Source organism: Macaca fascicularis, chromosome 5 (genome assembly GCF_037993035.2).
Source record: "Macaca fascicularis isolate 582-1 chromosome 5, T2T-MFA8v1.1".
In the NCBI taxonomy this organism is placed as follows: domain Eukaryota; kingdom Metazoa; phylum Chordata; class Mammalia; order Primates; family Cercopithecidae; genus Macaca; species Macaca fascicularis.
In genome coordinates this window covers 14,962,194-14,981,548 of record NC_088379.1, presented here as the reverse complement: position 1 = coordinate 14,981,548, position 19,355 = coordinate 14,962,194, and the positions used below count along the sequence as shown (strand labels likewise).

Genomic DNA, 19,355 nt, shown 5'->3' with positions numbered 1-19,355 from the left:
CTATCCATTTTATTAATTTTTTTTTCAAAAAACCACCTCCTGCATTCATTTATTTTTTGAAGGGATTTTTGTGTCTCTATCTCCTTCAGTTCTGCCCTGAGCTTGGTTATTTCTTGTCTTCTGCTAGCTTTGGGATTTGTTTTCTCTTGGTTCTCTAGCTCTTTTAGTTGTGACGTTAGGATGTCGATTTGATATCTTCCTAGCTTTTTGATGTGGGCATTTAGTGCTATAAATTTCTCTCTTAACACTGCTTTTATTGCATCCCAGAGATTCTGATACATGGTCTTTTTCGTATTAATTTCAAAGAACTTGTTAATTTCTGGCTTAATTTTATTATTTACCCAGGAGTCATTCAGGAGCAGGTTGTTCAATTTCCATGTAATTGGTTTTCAGTGAGTTTCTTAATCTTGAGTTCTAATTTGATTGTGCTGTGGTCTGTGAGACTGTTACAATTTTAGTTCTTCTGCATTTGCTGAGAAGTAATTTACTTCCAATTGTGTGATCAATTTTAGAGTAGATGCCATGTGGCACCAAGAGTAATGTCTATTCTGTTGCTTTGTCATGGAGAGTTTGGTAGATTATCTATCAGGTCCACTTGATCCTGAGCTGAGCTCAGGTCGTGAATATCTTTGTTAATTTTCTGTCTTGATGATCTGTCTAATATTGACAGTGGGGTGTTAAATTCTCCCACTATTATTGTGTGGGTATCTAAGTCTCTTTGTAGGTCTCTAAGAACTTGTTTTATGAATCTCAGTGTTCCTATATTGGGTGCATACATGTTTAAGATTATTCTCTCTCCTTGTTGAATTCACCCCTTTATCATTATGTAATACCGTTTTTTATTTTTTGATTTTTGTTGGTTTAAAGTCTGTTTTGTCATAAACTAGGATTGCAACCCCTGCTTTTTCCATTTTCCATTTGCTTTGTAAATATTCCTCCATCCCTTTATTTTGAGTCTATGTGTGTCTTTGCATGTGAGATGGGTCTCTTGTATACAGCACACCAATTGATCTTGACTATCCAGCTTGTCATTCTATGTCTTTTAATTGGGACATTTAGCCCATTTACACTTAAGGCTAATTTTGTTATGTGTGAATTTGATCCAGTTATCATGATGCTAGCTGGTTATTTTGAAGACTTGTTTATGTAGTTGCTTCATAGTGTCATTGGTCTGTGTACTTCGGTGTGTTTCTGTAGTGGATGATAATGGTTTTTCCTTTCCATATTTAGTGCTTCCTTCAGGAGCTCTTGCAAGGCAGGACTGGTGGTGATGAATTCCCTTACCTTTTGCTTGTCTGAAAAAGATTTTATTTCTCCTTCATTTATGAAGCTTAGTTTGGTTAGATACGAAATTCAAGGTTGGAAATTATTTTCTTTAAGAATGTTGAATTTTGGCCCCCAGTCTCTTCTGGTTTGTAGGGTTTCTGCTGAGAGGTCTGCTGTTTGTCTAATGGGCTTCCCTATATAGGTGACCTGCAGAATCTGATGATTATGTGTCTTGGGGTTGATCTTCTCATGGAGTATCTTACTGGGGTCCTCTGGATTTCCTGAATTTGAATGTTGGCCTGTCTTGCTAGGTTGTAGAAGTTCTCCTGGATGATGTCCTGAAGTGTTTTTTCCAACTTGGTTCCATTCTTCCTGTCTCTTTCAGGTACCCCCAATCAGTCATAGGTTCTTTTTACATAATCCCATAGTTCTCAGAGGTTTCGTTCATTCCTTTTCATTCTTTTTTGTCTAATCTTGTCTGCCTGTCTTATTTCAGCAAGATAGTCTTCAAGCTCTGATATCCTTTCTTCCGTTTGATCTATTCAGTTATTGATAGTTGTGTTTGCATCATGAAGTTCCCATGTTGGAACTTTTTCAGCTCCATCGGGTCATTTATGTTCCTCTCTAAACTGGTTATTCTCTTTAACAGCTCCTGTGTTTTATCATGGTTCTGAGCTTCTTTGCAATGGGTATGAACATACACCTTTAGCTCAGTGAATTTCATTATTACGCATCTTCTGAAGTCTACTTCTGTCAATTCATCCATCTCAGCCTCAGCCCAGGTCTTTTTTTTTAACATTGGGTAAATGTAGCTAGTATCTTTAGTTTTTTTATACTTTAAGTTCTGGGTTACATGTGCAGAATGTGCAGTTTTATTACATAGGTATACATATGTCATGGTGGTTTGCTGCACCCATCAACCCATCATCTACATTAGGTATTTCTCCCTAATGTTATCCCTCACCTAGTTCCCCTCTCCAACATGCCCTGTTGTGTGATGTTCCCCTCCCTGTATCCATGTGTTCTCATTGTTCAACTCCCACTTATGAGTGAGAACATGTGGTCTTTGGTTTTCTGATCTTGTGATAGTTTGCTGAGAATGATGGTTTCCAGCTTCATCCATGTCCCTGCAAAGGACATGAACTCATTCTTTTTTATGGGTTTCAGCCGAGTTCTATGCCCTTGTTGGAGATGTGTTAAAATCATCTGGAGGAGAAGAGGCACACTGGTTTTTTGAGTTTTCAGCATTTTTGTACAGATTCTTTCTCATCTTCATGTATTTATCTACCTTTGATCTTTGAGGCTACTGACCTTTGGGTGGGTTTTTGTGGGGTCTTTTTCATTGATGTTGTTGCTTTCTGTTTTTTCTTTTAGCAGTCAGACCCTTTCTTCCATAGGGCTGCTGCAGTGTGCAGGGGTTCCACTCCAGACCCTATTCACCTGGGTTCCTCCCACACCTGAAAGTATCACCAGTGGAGGCTACAGAACAGCAAAGATGACAGCCTGCTCCTTCTTCTAAAAGCTTCATTCCAGAGGGGTACCGGCCTGATGCCAGCCAGAGCTCTCCTGTATGATGTGTCTGTCAACCCCTGTTGGGCAGTCTCCCCCAGTAAGGAGACACAGGGGTCAGGGATTGACTTGAGGAGGCAATGTGTCCTTTAGCAGAGTTGGTGTGCTGTGCTAGGAGAATCCTTTTTGTCAGGATCAGTTGCTGTCTTCAGAGTCGGCAGGCAGGAATGATTAAATCCACTGAAGATGCGCCCACAGCCGCCCCTTCTGCCAGGTGCTCTGTCCCAGGGAGATGGAGGTTTTGTCTGCAAGCCCCTGACTGGGGTTGTTACCTTTCCTTCAGAGATGCCCTGCCCAGTGAGGAGGAATCTAGAGAAGCAGTCTGGCCACAGCCACGTTGCCACACCCAGTCCAGACTTCCCAGCCTCCTTAGCACTATCAGGGGAAAACCGCCTATTAAAGCCTCAGTAATGGTGGATGCTGCTCCCCCACCCAGCTCCATCATCCCAGGTCAACTTCAGACTGCTGTGCCAGCAGCAAGAATTTCAAGCCAGTGGTTCTTAGCTTGCTGGGCTCTGTAGGAGTGAGACCTGCTGAGCGAGACCACTTGGATCCCTGGCTTCAGCCTCCTTTCCAGGGGAGTAAACAGTGCTGTCCCACTGGGGTTCCAGGCACCACTGGGGTTCCAGGCACCACTGAGGTAGGAAAAACACTCCTGCACCTAGCTTGGTGTCTGCCCAAACAGCAGCTCAGTTTTGTGCCTGAAATCCAGGGCCCTGGTGGTGTAGACACATGAGGAAACCTCCTGATCTCAGATGGAAATGCAGAAATCACCCACCTTCTGCATCAGTCTCACTGGGAGCTGCAGACTGGAGCTGTTCCTATTCAGCCATCTTGGCTCCTCCCCCTATTCATTCTTAATGGGAGTCAGTGAAGGATACTGGTTTAAAGCATGGGACCGAAAACCCCAGTCCTCATTGAAGCCCAGCATCATCATCACTTATCACATGTTTCACCTTGAGCAACCAAAACATCACTAAGCCCCACTTTCTACACCTGTAAAATGGTAACGATAATGACTGAAATAAACTACTGGGGTGCTAGGGAAATTAACTGAGATAAATGCAAGTAAATTGCTTAGCATACTATCCATCGCATAGTCACTTATTTGACAAATGTCAGCCTGGGTTATTATTTGCCAAACACCTTTTCTGCATAGGGCATCATGCCTGGTGAATGGAGAAGTTTCACAATGACTCCAGCTCACTAACAATGGAATGAGAGGCTGAAATTTCTGGGTGGTTTTAAGGGCTTCACAAAGAAAATTTTAGGCATGCGGAATTTTGCCTTAAACATCGACTATAGAAAAGGTGCACTCTGATAGACCTTTTCCAATATAACCAATGTATTAGAATCCAGGCCTCTGTGGCTCCAAGTCTCATACTACTTACATTTAAACTGGTCACTTTCAAGCCTGCCACACTTGGGCAACACTGGTCACCTAAACACACCAAGCCTCAGTTTTCTCACTGGTAAAATGGGGATGCTGACACCTGACCTGCCCATTCCACAGAATGGCTATGAAGGCCTAAGAAGATAAGGATTAGGAGAGTCTTTTGTAAGCAAGAAAAAGAAAAAAAGCACTCTGCAAGTGTAATTTGGCATTGTTATTATTACTACTACTACTATCATTAAGTCAGGGGAAAGTTTTGTTATTATATAGGTTGTGTTAATTTGTTTGTTTGAGTTGGGTTTGGTGTTAGGTTTTTTCTGCCTAGTTTTTGGCCAAAGCCCCTTTCCTATTTCTGTATCCCCATTTATCTTATCCCCATTTATCTCTTATCTCCCTTCTCCAGAAGTACTAAATCTTGATTATATCATGGCCCCTCAATGGCCTGCAAATTCCATTCCTACCAACCACACTCACACTATAATGTATGGATTTTTCCTCTTCCTTCATTCTAATCAAAATTTGGACCCATGAATTTTTACCACTGGCTTTTATCCCCAGTTTTAAAATCAATGGCATACCCCCAATTACCTTGTTGCAAGGTACGGTCTGAGTTCCCAACTTCACTAGTGGCTGATAGTCTTCTTCTGTAATGTTGCAAGGATATTTTGAAATAAATGCACCCTTGAATGCATCCCATACACTTTGGCAGTCTACATGTCTGTGAGATAAAACACAGAAAATAAAACATAAATTATTCTATTTAAAAATATTTTTGGAGCATAATTATTTTTTAGAATCTCATTTAGGAAGCATCTATCATATGCCAGGTAGTCCATACCTATCATCTCATCTCACATGTGGTCTACCAGGGGTACAAAGAGAAGCTGATACCATTCCTTCTGACACTATTCCAAATAATAGAAAAACAGGGACTCCTCCATAAGTCATTTTATGAGGCCAGTATCATCCTGATACTGAAACCTGGCAGAGACACAACAAAAAAGAAAATTTCAGTCCAATATCCCTGATGAACATCAATGCAAAAATCCTCACTAAAATACTGACAAACTGAATCCAGCAGCACATCAAAAAGCTTATCTACCATGATCAAGTAGGCTTCATCTCTGGTATGCAAGTCTGGTTCAACATACACAAATCAATAAACATAATCCATCACATAAACAGAACCAATGACAAAAACCACATGATTATCTCAATAGATGCAGAAAAGTCCTTCAATAAAATTCAACATCCCTTCAGGCTAAAAACTCTCCATAAACTAGGTATCGATGGAACATATCTCAAAATAATAAGAGCTATTTCTGACAAACCCATAGCCCATATCATACTAAATGGGCAAAAGCTGGAAGCATTCCCATTGAAAAGTGGTGTAAGACAAGGATGCCCTCTCTCACCACTCCTATTCAACATAATATTGAAGTTCTGGCCAGAGCAATCAGACAAAATAAATAAATACAGGGTACTCATATAGGAAGAGAGAAAGTCAAATTGTCTCTGTGTGCAGACAACACGATTGTATATTTAGGAAACCCCATCATCTCAGTACAAAACCTCCTTAAGCTGAGAAGCAACTTCAGCAAAGTCTCAGGATATAAAATCAGTGTGCAAAAATCACAAGCATTCCTATACACCAAAAATAGACAAACAGAGAGCCAAATTATGAGTGAACACCCATTCAGAATTGCTACAAAGAGAATAAAATACCTAGGAATATAACTTATAAGAGACATAAAGGACCTCTTCAAGGAGAACTACAAACCTCTTACGGAAATAAGAAAGGAAACAAACAAATAGAAAAAAAATCCATGCTCATGGATAGGAAGAATAAATATCGTGAAAATGGCCATACTGCCCAAAGTAATTTATAGATTCAATGCCATTCCCATCAAGCTACCATTGACTTTCTTCATAGAATTAGAAAAAAACTACTTTAAATTTCCTATGGAACCAAAAAAGAGTCCATATAGCCAAGACAATTCTAAGCAAAAAGAACAAAGCCAGAGGCATCACATTACCTGACTACAAAGTGTACTACAAGACTACAGTAATCAAAACAGCATGGTACCAGTACCAAAACAGATATATAGACCAATGGAACAGAATGGAGGCCTTGGCCATGCACAGTGGCTCATGCCTGTAATCCCAGCACTTTGGGAGGCCAAGGCGGGCAGATCACAGGTAAGGAGTTCAAGATCAGCCTGACCAACATGGTGAAACCCCATCTCTACTAAAAATACAAAAATTAGCCAGGCGTGGTGGTGCGTGCCTGTAATCCCAGCTACTCAGGAAGCTGAGGCAGGAGAATTGCTTGAACCAGGGAGGCAGAGGTTGCAGTGAGCCGAGATCATGCCACTGCACTCCAGCCTGGGTGACACAGCAAGATCTCGTCTCAAAGAAAAAAAAAAAAAAAAAACAGAACAGAGACCTCAGAAATAATACCACACATCTATAACCATCTGATCTTCAGCAAACCTGACAAAAACAAGCAACGGGGAAAGGATTTCCTATTTAATTAATGGTGCCAGGAAAACTGGCTAGCCATAAACAGAAAGCAAAAACTGGACCCCTTCCTTACACCTTATACAAAAATTAACTCAAGATGGATTAAAGACTTAAATGTAAAACCTAAAACCATAAAAACCCTAGAAGAAAACCTATGCAATACCATTCAGGACATAGGCATGGGCAAAGACTTCATGACTAAAACACCAAAAGCAATTGCCACAAAAGCCAAAATTGACAAATGGGATCTAATTAAACTAAAGAGCTTCTGCACACCAAAAGAAACTATCATCAGAGTGAACAAGCAACTGACAGAATGGGAGAAAAATTTTGCAATCTATCCATCTGACAAAGGTCTAATATTCAGAATCTACAAGGAACTTAAACAAATTTACAAGAAAAAAATAACCCCATCAAAAAGTGGGCAAAGGTTGTTAACAGATGCTTCTCAAAAGAAGACATTTATGCAGCCAACAAACATATGAAAAAAACCTTATCATCACTGGTCATTAGAGAAATGCAAATCAAAACCACAATGGATTCCATCTCATGCCAGTTAGAATGATGATCATTAAAAACTCAGGAAAAAACCAATGCTGATGAGGCTATGGAGAAATAGGAATGCTTTTACACTCTTGGTGGGAGTGTGAATTAGTTCAACCACTGTGGAAGACAGTGTGGCAATTCCTCAAGGATCTAGAACCAGAAATACCATTTGACCCAGCAATCCCATTATTGGGTATATACCCAAAAGAGTATAAATCATTCTACTATAAAGACACATCCACACGTATGTTTATTGAAGCACTATTTACAAGACTTAGAGCCAACCCAAATGCCCATAAATGATAGACTGAATAAAGAAAATGTGGCACACATACACCATGGAATACATAAAAAAGAATGAGTTTATGTCCTTTGCAGGGACATGGATGAAGCTGGAAGCCATCATTCTCAGCTAAAAAAACACAGGAACAGAAAACCAAACACTGCATGTTCTCACTCATAAGTTGGAGTTGAACAGTGAGAACACATGGACACAGGGAGGGGAACAACACACACTGGGACCTATTTGGCGGTTGGGGGCAATGGGAGGGAGAGCATTAGGACAAATACCTAATGCATGTGGGGCTTAAAACCTAGATGATGGGTTGATAGGTGCAGCAAATCACCGTGGCACATGTATACCTATGTAACAAACCTGCACGTTCTGCACATGTATCCCAGAACTTAAAGTAAACTTTAAAAAAAGATAACTCAAAAATCAATCAATTTAATATGCTGTATTTTGTAGAATAAATGACAAAAACCATATGATCATCTCTAAAGAGACACACAAAAATATTAGACAAAATCCAACACTCTTCTGATGAAAAAAAAAAACAGTGAGAAAATTACAAATAAAATGAAATTTCCTCAACCTGATAAAATTCATCTATTAAACCCCACAGCTAACATTATACATAATGGCAAAAGACTGGATGCTCCCCCTTAAGATCAAGTACAGTCCAAAGATGTCTGATTTCATTACTTATATTCAACATTGTACTGGAGTTCTAGCCAAGGAATTTAGGTGAGAAAAAGAAACTAAACTCATCCAGATTAGAAAGGAAGAAGTAAATCTATCCCCTTAATGGATGACATGATACTGTATATAGAAAATTCTAAGAAATCCACAAAAAGGAAACTGTTAGAACGAATGAACATGTTCAGCAAGGTTTCAGGTTACAAAATCAGTATACAAAAGTCAATTGCATTTCTATATACTATCAATGAAAAATATAAAACTGAAATTTAAAAAATTCCATTCATAATAGCAGCAAAACAACTAATATTCTCAGGAGTAAATATAACAAAGAACTGTAGGACGGGAATGCTGAAAAATCCAGAACACTGTTAAAAAGTAAAGAAGACCTGAAAGAATGGAAAAACATTCTACATTCATGGATCAGAAGACTTAAGACTTAGTATTTTTTTGTTTGTTTTTTGGTTTTTGTTTTTGAGACGGAATCTCACCCTGTTGCCCAGGCTGGAGTGCAATGGCGCAATCTTGGCTCACTGCAACCTCCGCCTCCCGGGTTCAAACAATTCTCCTGCCTCAGCCTCCTGAGTAGCTGGGATTACAGGCACACACCACCATGCCTAGTTTTTTATTGTTTTTTTTTTTAGTAGAAACGGGGTTTTACCATGTTAGCCAGGCTGGTCTCGAACTCCTGACCTCGTGATCTACCCGCCTCGACCTCCCAAAGTGCTGGGATTAGAGGCGTGAGCCACTGCGCCCGGCCAGAAGACTTAATATTGTTAAGATGACAGTATTCTCTAAGCTGATTTACAGCTTCGAAGCAATAAGCATAAAAATCCCAGTTCCCTCTTTTGCAGATAGTGACAGTTTATCCTAAAATTCATATGGAAATGTAAGGAACACAGAAGAGCCAAAAATCCTGAAAAAGAAGACCAAAGCTGAAGAGACACATACTTCCTGATTTCAAAACTTACTACAATGCTCGTAATCAAGACAATTGGTACTGGCATAATGATGTAATCACAGGACCAGTTCTAACTGGCCCTACTCTGTTGATAATAGTATGTCAAGTTATTCTACAGGCACAAAGCCAAAAAGTTGTAAGTCATGCAGCCGAAGAATGCAGAAAAGAAGACGTCAACCTTGAATAACACCCAGAAGAAAAATTCCTCTCCTCCCCACCACAGAAGCAAATGGTCAAGACATGACTGGAACCTGAGGGCCCAAACATTTTTAAAAGCAAGAAACCTGAGCCCAAGCATGTCCAGTGTTAAGACCCCTTACCAAACCTTACCATAAATGGTCCTGTTTAAAGTCCTTCTAATCGAAACCTGCCCCACCAGTGCTTCTGCATACTAGTTTACCCTCCCTAACCCGTAAAACTTGTCCCAGATCCCAGATGGGGAGACAGATTTGAACTTTGCCTCCTAATTCCTTGCAAGCCAACCTCACGATAAAGGTTTTGCTTTTCTCAAAAACCAGTTCCATAATATTGGCTTCTCTATCTGTCAGGCAGCAAGCACATTGTTCAGTAACAATGACAGAAATATAGATCAATGGAATAAAGAGTCCAGAAATAAAGTCTTAAGAGTTATCATCAATTAATTTTAGACAAGAGTGCCAAGGCCATTCAATGGGGGAAAAAAATCACTTTTCAACAAATGGTACAGGGACAACAAGATATCCACATACAAAAGAATAAATTAGGACCCCTATTTTACATCACATACAAAAATTGTCTCAAAATGAATGAAAGACCTAAGTATGAGAGGTAAAATTTAAAAATTCTTAGAGGCAAACATAGAATAAAGAAATTGTCATAACCTTAGATTAGGTAATTATTTCTTAAATATGATATCAAAAGCACAGCAACAAAAGAAAAAATATATAAACTACACTTTATCAAAATTAAAATCCTATGTTCTTCAAAGGACACCATCAAGAAAGTGAAAATAAAATTCACAGAATGGATTAAAATATTTGCAAATATTATTTATGTTTCAGGACTTGCATCCAGAATAATAAAGAGCTCTTATAATTCAATAATAAATGGATAACCCAATTAACAAATAGGCCAATAATTTTATACACTTTTTTATAAGAGATACAAAAATGGCTAATAAACACATTTAAAAATGCTCAACATCATTAGTCACTAGGGAAGTAGAAATCAAAACCAAGAGATACCACTTACCCACTCACTAGGATTGGGTTAGGGGTTGAATTATGTCCCATTTGAAATTCACATGATGAAGTCCTCAGTCCAGTACCTTAAAATGTGACCGTTTAAAAATAGAACAGTTGCAGGTGTAATTAATTAATGCGAGGGTGGCATCCAACAATCATGTTTTAATAAGCCCTCCAGGCAATTCTGATGCAAGTTTAGGTTCGAGAATCATTGGGTTATACACGAAAATGTGAAGAGTTCAACAGTGGTTTCTTTCCAATATCTGAGCACCATATTTCTACTTGATCCACACTCGCCTTTGACAGCCCTGCCAGGAAACCATTATTAACCTGGTTTTCTCTGTACATTATATATTTAAGGGAAAAAAAGCTTATTACATTTTGTATTTCAATGTCAATCAAACTTTATGGGGCACCATTGTGGATAGTTTAGAGAAAAGAGATTTGGCATCAATTTTGCTTTAGGGGATCTTGTTTTGATTCCATTAATTAATGCAGTGGCCTTCTCGGGAACTTCCTGTTCCCATACTCCAACTCCCTCATAAAACTCTTCTACATCTTTCCTTAGCAGCATCTTTGCAGACAAAGATGGAAGAATAAGATAATTTTCTGCTATAAAAGATCTGGCCGGAAAGAGAAATTCATGTGCACTGAGCACCTACATGTACCAGATGCTTTCAAGAGTGTGTTCATATATAATCACCAAAACTTGTATTGAGTCCCACAGAGAATTAAAAAACCTCCAAAATTATTTTTATTCTTCTTGGGTATATATACCCTACTTCAAGAAACATTACCTCAGCATTCAAGAAAAGTCCAGGTTACAAATTTAACAGAATTCCTTGTTTAGATGGAGCAGAGCTATAGAGCATTAGAGTTGAAACAGACCTCGGAAGAGTTTGTAACTTAACTCTTTGCCCTTTCTACATCTTATGAATCCAAGCTTTCAGTGTGCCCTACAAATTAGAGAAAACGAGGAGAGCCAATGAGAAATCTGGGGGCAGGTTTTATGAAGCTATTTCTTTTATCCTAAAGCCAAACACCTCACCTTGGTTGTGCAAGTCAATTTTTTGTTGTTGGTTTAGATATATATGTTGAAATAAAAAGGGATTGGGACTGCAGTAGACAGGGATGGGGGCAGATCTTTCCGACTAAAGAAGCAGCAGAGAAGGACTGAGTCATTTCTGGAAGTTCAATAATATTTTTCTTCAAAGATTCTTCTGTTCCAAAATTGGAAACCTTCATCAGGAGAGGTCTAGGAATACCTGCAGTTGGGACGGGGAGACAGTGTCATGGGAATTGTTAGCTCAGCAGCCGTTCCTGAGAGCTCATTCTGTGCCTGTGATTCACTTCTTCCTAAACCAGAAGTGCTGTTGAAAGTCAGAGGTTCTCATCCCTGGCCACACTTCAAGTTCACCTGAAGAGCTTTGGAAAAGATGCAGTGCCTGCTTTCAGACCCACCAAGTCAGAATGGGGAAAGTGGAAGACCCCAGAACTAAGAATTTCTAAAGAGATCTCCCAGATGATTCTAATGGTCAACTAGGGGTGATGACAAGTAACCTAATGAAACCCTTTCATTTCACAAATGAGGAAAAGGAAGTTTACAAAGGAAATGTGACTAGCCCGAGGTCACACAGCTGTTAAATGTTAGACAACCAGTTATTCAACTGAGTTTTCCCCAGCACTTAGGCAGACTAGAACCCACAAGTGTCTCCTGATTCCCTCCACCACCTCCCTCCGCTGCTACTGCCTTACTTTACTTCCATTTCTTACAACCAGTTAGCCAACAATCAGCAATGACTAATCATTGTAACAATTATAACAACCACAATGATTAACATTTACCAAGTGCTTTCTTCACGTAGCCATCTGGCTAAGCGTCTTACAGGCATCTCATTGGGTCCTCATTCACACAAACCTATTATCTCCAGTTTACCTATAAACTCAGAAGACCAAATAACTTGCCCAACACTCTACAACTAGAATATCCCAGCCAGAATTTGCATCTTGTACTGTCCAAGTCCAGACCACATACCCTTAAACACTTCATCAGACAGCCTCCCAAGAGGCCATCCCAAACACTGCTTCCAAGAACAGAGAGGAGCCCTCTACAATATTTTTAGAGAAAGAAAAGCTTTTTTAAATAGCTGTTTTTCCAGAGCCACCTGACCCAGCCACCATGATGGAACCAAATAGTTACCAGAGAGCCCAGACAAGGCTAATGCAATCAAGCAAACAAATCTGAAAGTAATTCATAACATCATTTTGAACTGTTCAACTATAATTCCTTCATCCTAATACCTTAAAACCAGGGCATCGTCAATGATTTTCTGTCCAAAACAAAAAAACTTGGAGAAATCACCCCACACTGATCAATCCATGTTTTAAGAATAGCTATCGCCGGACAGTAGTATAGAGTTGTTTTGTGATCTTCTATTCTCCTTCTTATATTCTCAATTTTTCTGTGATAAGCATATATTACAAAGGGGGTCATGACAAAACTTTGATTTTCTTGTTAAATTGCCTGGACAACTATACCAAATGTTGGAGAATCTTGGCGGTAAGGTCTTAGGAAATGGGAACATCTCAGGTCCAAGCACCCTTGGTGGTCACCTGTTATTTCTGTGCCTCTCCCAGGTCTCTTGGCCATGATATATCCTTTCGCATCCCTCATCCAGATAAAGACCATACTGTGTAACCAGGTAAGACAATGTTGGTGCCCCAGACCCATGTGCTGAAGTCTAATGATGTGAAATGTGGAGTGGAGTGGGAGGCTAGGACTACAGACCTCTTCCAATACAGCTTTCTCCCCAAACACTTCCTTGCATCCTTAAGCAAAATTGGATACCAAATCACACAAGAATCACAGAACATACCCAGAATCACAGTACGAATAACGTCAGGGAGACAGGGAATAAAGAGGCTTAAACAAAGCAAGCAGAGAATGAAAGAATGGCACGACCTGCAAAGCCCCGCTGGTCCTGCCTTCCTTCCTGCATGGGACACGTGTTCAGGCCCAGAAGAATGAATATGGCCACTAAGTGAGGTTTCGTGGGGTTCCTCACACAGTCAAAGGGATCTAAGGGATGAAGTCTCCAATTTATTTCAGAGAGAATTGTACAGTTTACGTGATCTTCCAGGGAATCATGCCTCATGGATTCTGTATTTAGTTTTCAGAAATAATCCTTTAATCAAGGACATCCTGCTAAGGGTATTCTAGAGATGGATCTCTTTGTTTTAGCAAATATTTTCAGTCTATCTGCCTAGAGCTCCAATAGAAAAGGAGATTAGACCAGCTCACCTGCCTTCCTCTGGTTCCCTCGAGTTCTCTCTCTCTCCTCAAATTGAGTAAAGTGATCCCAGTCTAGCTGTTTTAGCTCCTTCCTTCTGGAACCTCACATGCACGGGTTGTATTGTAAGTGGAGATGTTGGTAATGACAAAGCAGTGCAACCCCCCGACACTCAGGAGCTGGCCTGGTCCCCACAGCTGGGCGTTAGTGTTCTCCACCTGAGCATAATCAACTCCGTGGGACACTAGCATCAGACAAGGCCACTGTGTACGTGGTCTGTCACCATGATAGGCCATGATGTGAACACAAGCAAAAATGGCATCCAAACCACAAAGTAACAGCCAAACATCCTTTTATCACAGCTGTAGGAGTGACTGCAGCTTCTTTACTTATTACAGCTTCAGCCTTCTCATTCTTGCAGCCCAGTAGAGGAAATTTATTTAAACATCCTACCGCAGACTTACCACCATCCCCCTACTTCCTAGCAGCATCCAGGAAAAGCCAGCCTCCTTGAACCTTTCCCCCACATCTCCTAAAACAAGCCCAAATCCTCAGTAAGTCCTTCTAATGTCATCAGATAAAACCTGTCCCACCCTCATGGGTCCCTATGCTGAGTGTCCTCCCTTCTTGCAGACAGCAATAAACCCATCTTTTTCAATTACAGTGTGTTCCTGGTGGTCTTAGGTTGTGGAGGCATTGACAATAACAAACAATCTTGAATGGGATATTTAAGAATCAAAAGGATTATGACAATCAGACTGCCATAATCAGTGTTTATGCTTGGCCAAAACTCCGTGATCACCTTCTGAACAAGACAACTAACCCACTGATGAAAGTTATCCTGGAAGACTTTCATCCTGGAAGACTGGACAAGTCTTCATCTGTTAGCAGTTTTCTGCTCACCTCCTCAAACGGTGACCTGAGGCTCAACACAGCATAGGCTGGGCATAAATGTCAAGATTCAAGGTCAATATCATGTTCTCCCCTTTCCTACCATTCTGCTCCTGCCAACAGATCCCAGACCTCTCACTCACCCTATCCCCCTGTGCATCATTCCCTCGAGTTCACCTCCTACCACTTCCTTCTACCTTCTCTGACCTACCCAAGGTGGATTGACTCCAGGTGCTCAGAGGGAGGAGGCAGCACTACCAGGAGAAAGGGAAAGTCATGATCACCAAAGAGCATTCACCACCTGCCACATTTAAATCTCACACTAGTCCATGGGCGGGGTATTAGCACCACCCCTGTTTTCGAAATAAAGAGACTAAAGCTAGAGAAGTTTATTACCTTGTCCAAGTGGCAGAGCTGCCTTACATGCCAAACTTTGTTCTTTTTGCAAAGCAATGCTGCCTCCCACAGGAAATTTACAATCATGGCCCTACCCGCAGAATAGGATTGGTTCTAACAGAAATGAGGATCTGAGACTCCAAGAGTTCTCGTTCCCCTAGATGGTACGAAAGGTTCAAGACCAGAATAGGGCAGAGTTATTCCCCAGTGCTGGGGTAAAGTGAGTCAGGCAAGAGGGCACAGGGCAGGAAGCGGTGAAAACAGATCTATTCAATGGTTACATCCAGTTTGTCTGTTGTCAGCCTACTTCAGGTGTCATAGTGCTATGCTGACACCTCTCTCTAAACCTGTACCATTCTCACAAAGAGCAACTATGCTTCAAAATCCCTGTCAATTAAAAAACATCACCTTCATAATGTGTCCCTCTCCAGGAAAACTCTCACACCCTAAATCCTCTTGCCTAAAAGCACTCAGATCTTGCAGGGTAATTACATTCATCCTTTGAATTTTACAGCTGTCAATTCCCATAGAGCAGGCTGTCTGGGCTCAAAGAAAACAAGCAGGTTAAAAGCTATTAATTCTCAAATTTAAGGCTATCAGAACCTGTGTTTAAGGTAAAGACTGCCACCTTGTGGGAGAAGTGAATGATTGGTGAGAGTCACTGAGACAATTAGTATTATCTAAGTAGAATCTTAAAATCAGAAAACTCTTCAGGCTGAAGGAAAGCTTAGAAATCATTAATTAGCTTAGAAGTCATCAACCCAGCAAATATTTATTGAGTACATACTAGGTGCTAGAAACACTTATGAGAACTTAGGGTATATCAGTGAACAAAACGCAGGTCTCTGTCCTTATAGGAGTTGACATTTTACTGGAACAAAGACTGACAATCAACAACAAACATAATTAATATGTAAGTTATAAAGCATGTTAGAAATTTATAAGTTCTATTGGAAAAAGGTAAAATAGAATGAATGTCAAGAGTGATGGGGGAGGAGGTGTCAGTGGTATTAAATAGGGTGGCATTAAATACGGTGGACAGTTGACATTAAATAGGGGGGACATATCTGAGTAAAGAATTGAAAGAAGCGAGGGACTTAGCTCCACAAACATCTCAGGAACATTCTAGGCAGAATAAGCATCACAAACCATGTAAGAAAAAAATTAACAAATTGGACCTTAAGTAGGTTTTTTTAAAACTTTGCTTTTTAAGAGTTTTAAAAAGTTTCCATTAAAGAAAATAGAAAGGTAAGTCACAAAATGAAAGAAAATATTTCTAGTACACATCTGAAAAAGGACCTGTTTTCAGAATATATAAGGTTCCTACAAGTCAATAATAACATCAAAAAAACTAATTTTTCTTATCACTTTTAAAGACACGTAATTGCACATATTTATGGGGTAAAGGGTGACATTTCAATACGTGCATGCAATGCATAATGATCGAATTTGGGTAACTGGCATATCCATTATCTCAAAGGTTTATCATTTCTTTGTGCTGGTAACGTACAAAATTTTCTCCTCTCAGTACTTGAACACATACAATACGCCCCGGTGGAGAAGCTGAGGTCAACATCAGATTTGAAATATTTAAAGTGGATACAAAACTATTTCAGCAATGCAGACAATTAAGTGTGGTGTTGTGGGCAATGGTGCTGTTGGTAAAACATGTCTCCTGATATCCTACACAACAAACAAATTTCCATCGGAATATGTACCAACTGTTTTTGATAACTATGCTGTCACAGTTATGACTGGTGGAGAACCATATACTCTTGGGCTTTTTGATACTGCAGGGCCAGAGGATGGTGACAGATTATGACTGCTGAGTTATCCACAAACAGATGTTATTTCTAGTCTGTTTTTCAGTGCTCTCTCCATCTTCATTTGAAAATGTGAAAGAAAAGTGGGTGCCTGAGATAACTCACTACTGTCCAAAGACTCCTTTCTTGCTTGTTGGGACTCAAATTGATCTCAGAGATGACCCCTCCACTATTGAGAAACTTGCCAAGAACAAACAGAAGCCTATCCCTCCAGAGACTGCTGAAAAGCTGGCCCGTGACCTGAAGGCTGTCAAGTATGTGGCATGTTCTGCACTTACACAGAAAGGCCTCAAGAATGTATTTGACGAAGAAATATTGGCTGCCCTGGAGCCTCCAGAACCGAAGAGCCGCAGGTGTGTGCTGCTATGACCATCTCTCCAGAGCCCTTTCTGCACAGCTGGTGTTAGCATCATACTAAAAGCAATGTTTAAATCAAACTAAAGATTAAAAATTAAAATTCGTTTTTGCAATAATGACAAATGCCCTGCACCTACCCACACGCAAGGCCCATAGGTATGGCCCCCCTTTCCCCTCCCAGTACTAGTTAACTTTGAGTAATTGTGTGTTGTCAGAAAAGTGATTAGTACTAGTTTCTGTTTTGTTGTTTCAAAACAAAAAAGGGTTTTTTGTTTGTTTGTTTGTTTGTTTGTTTTTTTGTTTAAAAGCAAGGCATGCTTGTGGATGACTGTAACAGACTAATTGGAATTGTTGAAGCTGCTCCCTGGTTCCACTCTGGAGACATCTGGCACATCTTAGTGTTTTGTTTTGTTTTTTTTCTCCTTTTTTTGGGGGGGGAGTGTGTGTGGGGTTTTTTAGTCTTGTTTTTTTAATTCATTAACCAGTGGATAGCCCTTAAGGGGAGGAGGATGGATTGATTCCACACTCCACTTCCTAGATCTAGTTTAGAAAACAGGTTCTCCATCCGGTGCTCTTAGGAAGGAGTATAGTAAATGCCTCATTTAATAACATACTCCTTTTTGAAAGTTGCCTTTTCTCTCCACCCTTGAGTAGATCCAGTATTTGATGAAACTCATGAAAGTGGGTGGAGCCTGTCTTGCCCCTCCTCTTTTCTAGGACACACTATATGTGACTGTGACTTTCAAGGACAATTTGTTTGCCATTCACTGTTTTTTTGGGGAAGTTGATTTCTAACTTCTTTCACTGATAAATGAAGAAAAGTATTGCACCTTTGAAATGCACCAAATGAATTGAGTTTGTAATTTAAAAATTTTTTTCCCTCTCAGTCATTATCTTATATGCTTAGCATAGATTTGCAGCTCAGTAGTATATGGTGTTCCTAGAACGCAGCTGAAGACCTGGTATGTAGAGGAAATACGAGGGGTGGTGCTAGAAGACAGACATCTGTGGAATGATTCACATCTTCTCAAGTTAGGAGGATAGAGGCCTGCTTCATTAAGAAGCTGGGGGTAGGGTGGGGGTGGGGAGAACACTTAACAACATGGGGACCAGTCAGGGGAATCCCCTTATTTCTGTTTTGCATATGAGGAACACTAGAGCAGCCAGGTGAGGCTCTCTAGTTTAATAAAAATCATGGAAAGGGTCTTAATGAAGACTCTTAATAAGTGTTAATAGGGATTTTATCAGCTTATTTTGGTTGCAGTTTCCAATTTTTAAAAATGTTGAGGTAATCTTTCCCACCTTCCCAATCCTAATTCTTGTAGATTCATTAGTGTTGAACCAATGCTTTCTCGTGTCTCAATTCTTTGTATATGCATTCTTTTCAGATGTATTAAACAAACAAAAACCTTCCACAAGCCAGCCTGAGGGTTGTTATTTTCCCTCTGTCTCTTACTTTTCAGATACTGAGGAGTGGGAACTTAACTCTTGATAACATCAATTTCTAACAAACTTTGAGATAAAATTTTAAAGCTTTATTATTTTTATTTTCTGGCATTTAGTTTGAGATAATATTTGGCCCTCTATATGTTCAGGTTTGTGCTTTCTCCCCTACATTTGACACTTCCCTTAAATACCAAGTAGGTCCATAATAATTCTTAGTGAAGCAGTGTTCTGGAAGCTCACTGCTCATGGTGGAAGGAAATGTTAGTGTACCTTTAATCCATAGATCATTGGAAAGCAGCTCCTTTCCCAAGGTTTCTGCATCAGTGGTTCTCAAACTTGGCTGCTTACTGGAGTGCACTTGAACAATGTGATTTTTAAGTTTTCCAGGCTTTCTAAAATGTAGCCAAGTTTGGGAACCACCACTCGTAGGTGGTTATCTCAAACTACTTCTATCAGAATACAGACTGTGTGCTGTGAATCTGAATATGGGCTACATTTTCTTTAGGTAGCAAGAATGGTTTATTTACCTTTAGGACATTATACTGATCTGCTTGAGAATCTTAGAAACTAAGAACCCTTAAAATCAGTTAAGGTTGATACACTGTGGTGTCATTTTGATAGTTCTCTGCATGGAGTCATGTTTGGCATGATTTGCATACTGTGCTAGAATTAAGCTGGGTTGGTTGAGAAGG

At 39.9% G+C, this 19,355-nt stretch overlaps 1 protein-coding gene and 1 pseudogene across 1 annotated transcript in view; one reads left to right on the top strand and one right to left on the bottom strand.

Annotated features, from left to right (window-relative positions):
* Positions 1 to 19,355, bottom strand: part of CD38 (CD38 molecule) — a 66,780-nt gene that overhangs the window by 26,303 nt on the left and 21,122 nt on the right. Inside the window, exon 2 of the mRNA XM_045392168.3 lies at positions 4,817 to 4,946. Within this exon, the coding sequence (XP_045248103.1) occupies positions 4,817 to 4,946 (130 nt within the window). The remainder of the gene's footprint in view (positions 1 to 4,816; positions 4,947 to 19,355) is intronic.
* LOC102125992 (cell division control protein 42 homolog pseudogene) lies at positions 16,586 to 17,311 on the top strand (annotated as a pseudogene).